The 6,264-nt window shown below is 31.3% G+C and overlaps 1 protein-coding gene across 1 annotated transcript; it reads right to left on the bottom strand.

Moving 5' to 3' along the window:
• Positions 1-2,771: 2,771 nt before the first annotated feature.
• LOC147788911 (serine carboxypeptidase-like 51) lies at positions 2,772-5,853 on the bottom strand. The gene is made up of 12 exons (XM_087118705.1): positions 5,765-5,853; positions 5,576-5,683; positions 5,244-5,484; positions 4,978-5,021; positions 4,662-4,729; positions 4,445-4,550; positions 3,828-4,045; positions 3,587-3,656; positions 3,426-3,476; positions 3,247-3,299; positions 2,998-3,130; positions 2,772-2,914 (listed from the first exon to the last, which is right to left on the bottom strand). The coding sequence occupies exons 1-12, from the start codon at positions 5,849-5,851 to the stop codon at positions 2,846-2,848; spliced, it is 1,248 nt and encodes a 415-aa protein (XP_086974831.1). The 5' UTR covers positions 5,852-5,853; the 3' UTR covers positions 2,772-2,845.
• Between the last annotated feature and the right edge of the window lie 411 nt (positions 5,854-6,264).

Raw genomic sequence — 6,264 nt, 5'->3', positions numbered from 1 at the left:
TTGCCTTTGAATGAGTCGCCAATGGCCCCTCGACATTGGTTGAACGAAATTGGCCGAGAGCGATTTTTTTTTTTTTTTGGTGCTGTCTGTCAATCATAAGTGTCAAAATCGTCAAGTTTCAATGTTCCTCACAAAATTGTTGAAAAATTACCATCTGCAACTCAATGTTTTTCAAATGGCCCAACTAGGGTTTTCAAATTAGGGTTTCATTTTTAATCTCGTATGTACAGTGTTATAGGCTCTCCTTCTTTGACATTCATGTCCAAGCATTGCTTCCCATCGGAATATTAAGATACTTGAATGAGAATGCAACTTTTTGGAACTACCCTAAAACGTGAGCAAATAGCCGCTGATTGCCTCCCGATGTCAATCGAATGAAAACTGGTCCAGAGCGAAACAATTAGATGTTGGCTGCCGATCGTAAGCATCAAAATCGTCAAGTTTCATCGTTCCTCAAAAATTTGTCGAAAAGTGATCGAATGCAACTCAATTTTTTTCAAATGGCCCAATCAAGGTTCCAAAATTAGCGTTTCTATTTTAATATGGTACGTACAGTGCTATAAGCTCTCTTTCTTCGACATTCAAGTTTGAGCACTCCTTCATCGGGGAATATTATGATATTGGAAAGAGAAGGCAGATTTTTTGGAAGTGCCCTAGAATGCGAGCAAATAGTCGCCGATGGCACCCCGACGTCGGCCGAACAAAAACTTGCCCAGAGCGGAACCATTTTTTGGTGCTGGCTGCCAATCGTAAGCGTCAAAATCTTCGAGTTTCAACATTCCTAAAAAAAATTGTAAAAAAATTATCGACTACAACTCAGTTTTTTTTCAAATGGCCGAACAAGGGTTTCCAAATTAGAGTTTCGATTTTAATCCCGTATGTACAATGTTGTAAGCTCTCTTTCTTAGGTATTCATGTCCGAGCATTGCTTCCAAAAAGAATATTAAGATATCAAAAAGAGAAGGCAACTTTGAAGAATTTCCCTTGAATGCGAGCAAATAGCCACCAATGGCCTGACAATTTAGGATTGGCACCGAGCAAATATCCGGTCTGTGGTGTAATATCATCAAAATAAAGGATTGGCGCTCAAAATGCAAGAGCTCCTAGTGCCACATGAGGATATTTTTAAGACGGAACATCGTAGCCAACACTATAAACAAAAAAACATTTACATGTGTCTAACTACCAATAACAATCACAATGGAATATTTAGCATGAAGATCTTTTTTTACATGCATAAGAATATTTGCACAATCTGCAATTGCATTTCTCAAATGCTTCATCCCTTGATCTAAATGGATCTAAATAGTACTGATTTTTCATAATACCCATACACTATAGAAACTTTAAAACAATAAATATAAATGGATCTAAATAGTATTAAATGGATCTAAATAGTATTAAGTGGATCTAAACAGTACTTATTTTCCACAATGACAAATGGTCTTTAGAAACTTCAAAACAATAAATATAGATTAAAAATGGGTTTGTGTTAGACTTTTACCTCAATATAAACTAGAACGGCATTAAACGTAATGGCATTATCCATCCTAAACCCAATAACATTTAAATCATCGTCTATTGGTGCTTCAGTACCCAAATAAGCAAAAATTGGAGCACTCGAATTAGCGCCACCCAAGTACGTGAAGTTGACTATATATGTTTGCGGGAATGTTGTATAGCTTTCAGGCCAATAATTGAAATGATCAAGTGTTCGGATGTGAATCCACAACTCTAGAATGATGTAGAAACTTTTCACTAATAAGACTATGCCAAAAAGTAATAGTATTCTGATAATTCGAGTATAAATCAGTCAATATTGTAGAAATGAAACATGTGGAAGTTGGGTTAGAATTCTTGCGCAGACTAATTTTTTTCATTTGAGAAATTTGAAAGATATGTATAACCAAATCAATGTAAATCAACCCTAGCAAATAGAAGCTTCACAAACTAGTATACATATAAACAACCAGAAAAATGATGTAATATGGATTGAATAGATTTTTTTTTTTTTATCTTTCTTTGGATAAACGGGATGAATTCTTGAATTCTACATTGAAATTTCTTCCAAATACTATAGGAAAACAAATTGGACGGCATTGTAAAGAAAGCTAGTTTGAGAGCGAAATCAATTGCGTAAAAGAATATAGAAAATTCACCTTGATATCTCCTCCACCGCGAATATGGTTCTATGCTAGAAGACAGTAGATTAGAACAAATATGATTCTATGCTAGAAGACAATAGATTAGAACAAACAACATTATAGCTATTTCAAATGATATACATGTAATCTTGTGCGTTTTCTTGAGAAACAAATAAAAACCAAAATTGAAACTGAAATTGAGACTTAAAATCTTCTTCAGCCTCCGCTTGCGTTTGTTATTTGAATTTTTCTTTTTTAGTTTGTTTGTATTTGAAATTATTTATTTATTATATTTTTCATTTACTTCAAACTTTAATCAATCCATTAATAATTTAGTCTAAATTTTAATATCTATTAGTTAATAAATTTTAAAATTGGCAATAATTTTTTTTAAATAATACAAATTATAATTTAGTACTACACATATTTTATTATTATTAATTTATAAATGGTTTGACTGTGACCTAGAATATGGAAATATGATTTTGATTATTTTATGTATTTTCTTAAAAGAAATTAATTATTTTAAATCCTTAAGTAATTAAATTATATTTACGTAAATATGAAATATCTCTAAGTAAAATGTCACTCATCAAACGACACTAGATTTATTAATGTATTATCAGTTCTTTCTTCTTATCTATAATTAAACATACTTTCTTATATTTAAAAAAGTAAATATGTATATTTTTTTATCTGCATCAAGAAGCTGGTGACTGCGTGATTGCATCCACCATATTTAATGTCACACACGGTTGATCCACGGGAACCTACATTTGTAATCATATAATTAAAAAGTATTAAATCTTAAAAAAATTATAAATAGAATAAAGTTTATATATAGAGAGCTTACAAAATGGCCAGCGCCAAGAATCCAATAGAAGTGCAAGTTCTTATGTGACTTAGCGAAACCTTTGGTCTGCTTCTCATTTCCACAAAATAAAGTAGTTCTCTCTTTGCTTATAAATGCCTTTAGCCCTTCCCACCTAAATTCCAAAAGAAAAAAAATAGTAAAAATTAAGAATTTAAACATGGATATTTTTTTTTAGGAAGACGTGTTTGTGTTTATGTCCATAACATAAATTACTTAGAAACAAATTACTTGAGCTTATTAATCCACGCTTCTGTTCCCTTGGTTGAACAAATAAGATCGACCTATATAAAAAAGAGAAAAAAAGTCAACCATAAATCAAAGAGAATATTACCATTTTTATCACTTCAAAATATTGTTTGTTTGTTTGAAATTATGAATTTGAAAAAAGGAAAAAAAAAAATACTTACTTGACCGCTGTAGACGGTCACATTAATACCTTTAGCCAATAACTCATCAACCTTTTGGAAAAAAAATAAAAATATTAAGACATAATTGAATGTTATATTATGAAGCAAAAAATAATCCACAAATAAAAATATTAAAAATAGTTTGGTTAAAAAAAAAACACCTCGTTGATCATTGGCTTCATAAAATCTCCGGTAAAAAATTGGAAGACTAGGTCGGATTGACCTCCCCATCTATACATACAAAATTTATATTTTAGTTTTTAAGGCTAAAATGGTAGGATTTAATCTCCATATTTAGATAATTAATTTAATTTTTATGTCTTAAGATTTTTCAATTATAATGGAAACCAGTTTTAATGATTATTATTTTATTTAAAGAAAATAGGGTTTATTGGTACGTACGTGACATTTGGTGGGATAATAGTGAGTTTTTGCTTAATTGGACCATTCATCAAAGCTTCCAAGTCTCCTTTAGCTCCGGGTTTGTATACATTCAAACTAAGATATGGAGAGTTCTTTCTTACTTCAAGTGAATCAATTCTATTCGATTCCACACCATTTGTCGTCGTAGTTGCGGCTAATGAGTCCATTTCAAAATCCAACATGAAGTTGTAGAAATCCTGCAAAAATGACTCGTTATAACATATCGATAATCATTTCGTTTTATGTCTTTTTGAAACTAATGTTCGTTCTCTCGGAAAAAAAAAAAATAATATTTTTTTAAAACTGAACATGTTTTAAATGGATGATAAAATAAAAGGAATTTGTAGGTCAAAATAGTTTTTATAAACTTAAAAAATTAAATAGTTATGAATGAAGCCTAAATTACCAATTTAGAAAAGTTCTAAACTTTAAATTATACGTCTAATATATCCATCAAAGATAACTTAATAAAAAAATAATAAAAATAAAGACTCCATATACCTATTTAAGTTACTATAAATTTAAATTTAAATTTCATTGGTTTGGGAGGATTTTTTCAAAATAATAATAATAATAATAATAATAACAAAACGTACCACGTGGTTGCTATTGGAGAAAATTAATCCCTCAAGATCATTCCATGAAAGAGTTGCATTTTCGTACAACCTGTTTTTAATTTGCTGCTTGATCTTCAACGCTAAACTGATTTTCAAAAGACTGCTTTTGTTACATATAATTTTTATATTTATAGAATATATTTCACTTCTTTATTAATGTTTATATTAAAAAAAAAAAAAAGTTAAAAATATTAACCTATTTGTTTTTTGCAGCGTCGTGTCGTCGATTCGTGAGAGATCTTTGAGAAGAGGACCCCAAGAAGACTGTAAAATTTTAGACAAAGATTATTGTGTTAAGGATAAATAATAAAAGAATACTCTTGAAATATGAGGTTGGTTTCAGTTATACTCTCGAGCTTTGAGATATTTCATTTTAACTCTTAGATCAGGATATAATTGAAATCAACTTTGTAGTTTAGGAGTATTTTTTTCGTTTATCATTCTGAAAACGAAAATATTGAAAAAAAATTGATAAAAATTTTAAATGAGAATGAGAGAATGAGAATACGAACCGTGTAATCTTCTGGAGACATCCAACTGTTTCCTAGAGAAACTCCTGGCAAACAAAATCGAGAGTTGTGTGTTTAAATTATTGATTCTATATTATTACAATGTGATCATTTTAAACAAATCAGAGTTATAATATGATTTTTTTTTTTTTTTTTTTTTTTTTTTTTTTTTTTTTTTTTTACATATGAAAAAAAAGGTTATAATTCATAATTTATATTTGAAACTTTTTATTAAAAAATAATAATAATAAAAGTAAAAATAAAAGTACCTCCGAGATTAAGGGTCAAATTGCCAGCTTGGATGGCCCGAAGAAGGGACAAAGCCAGAGTGACGGCGAATTTGCCACCGTAAGACTCCGCAAAGATGTACAAAGGAGTGTATCGTAGACCGACAGTGTTGTTCGAAACCTCAGCCAGCAAAGTCGTCATGTCGGTCGCCGCCTCCACATCGCCTTTCGCAAATTCACCTCCACTCTCAACGTAGCTATATCCGGTCCCGACTGGATTATCCTGTTTTTTTTAATGTTAAAATCATAAATTTAGTGTAAAATATTAGAATTTAAGGTTAAAATGGTGAAAATTAAAAGGAAAAGGAGTTGACCACAAACAAGAGGTCTGCTTTTTGCAGCCATGTTGAGTTTCTCGGCTTCAAGTTCGAGTTCAATGGCCCGATTTCCAGGAAGTTCCCAAACCCAGTTCCCGAGCCACCCTGTTTGTCAATATTTGAGCCATTTTCTTACAAAGTACACAAAATTTATAAATAAATCGTTGGAAAAGGTCGGTTGCTCACCGGTCCACCTTGTAACCAGAGAATGGTTGGCCATGGCTTGGAACCGACGTCCACTCTGGAAGGACTTCTATAAAGCCACCAAAACATATGGGCTTCTAAACAACGCAATCCAAGAACAAATATATAAAAAATAATGACTAAAATAAAATAGAAAGAAAATTAATGAATTTGGCTTACTGGGTCTGACTTGAACGTAACCCCATTCTTCAGTTCCGTCTTGAGATTTGTGAGTTATGGAAGCTCCGACATTTAACAAAGAAGTGGAAGCAATGAGAACAAAACAGAAACGAAGAACTAATAGTTTAGCCATTGTCTCGAGAGAATGAAAAGCTTAGGTTCTTCAAAAATGGTGATATTGGAAGACGATGAGACTTTTAGGCATTTATTGAATGGATGAATTAATTGGGAAGTTACGAATGGGCGTGGAGAAAGACAAGATTAGGGCTAGACAGTACAAAATGAGCAACGGCAGACGCCATTGGACAGCACAAGATACAACG

Source organism: Cucurbita pepo, chromosome 16, assembly GCF_057944985.1.
Source record: "Cucurbita pepo subsp. pepo isolate OVF chromosome 16, ASM5794498v1, whole genome shotgun sequence".
In the NCBI taxonomy this organism is placed as follows: Eukaryota; Viridiplantae; Streptophyta; class Magnoliopsida; order Cucurbitales; family Cucurbitaceae; genus Cucurbita; species Cucurbita pepo.
This window is presented reverse-complemented; position numbering and strand designations above follow the sequence as displayed.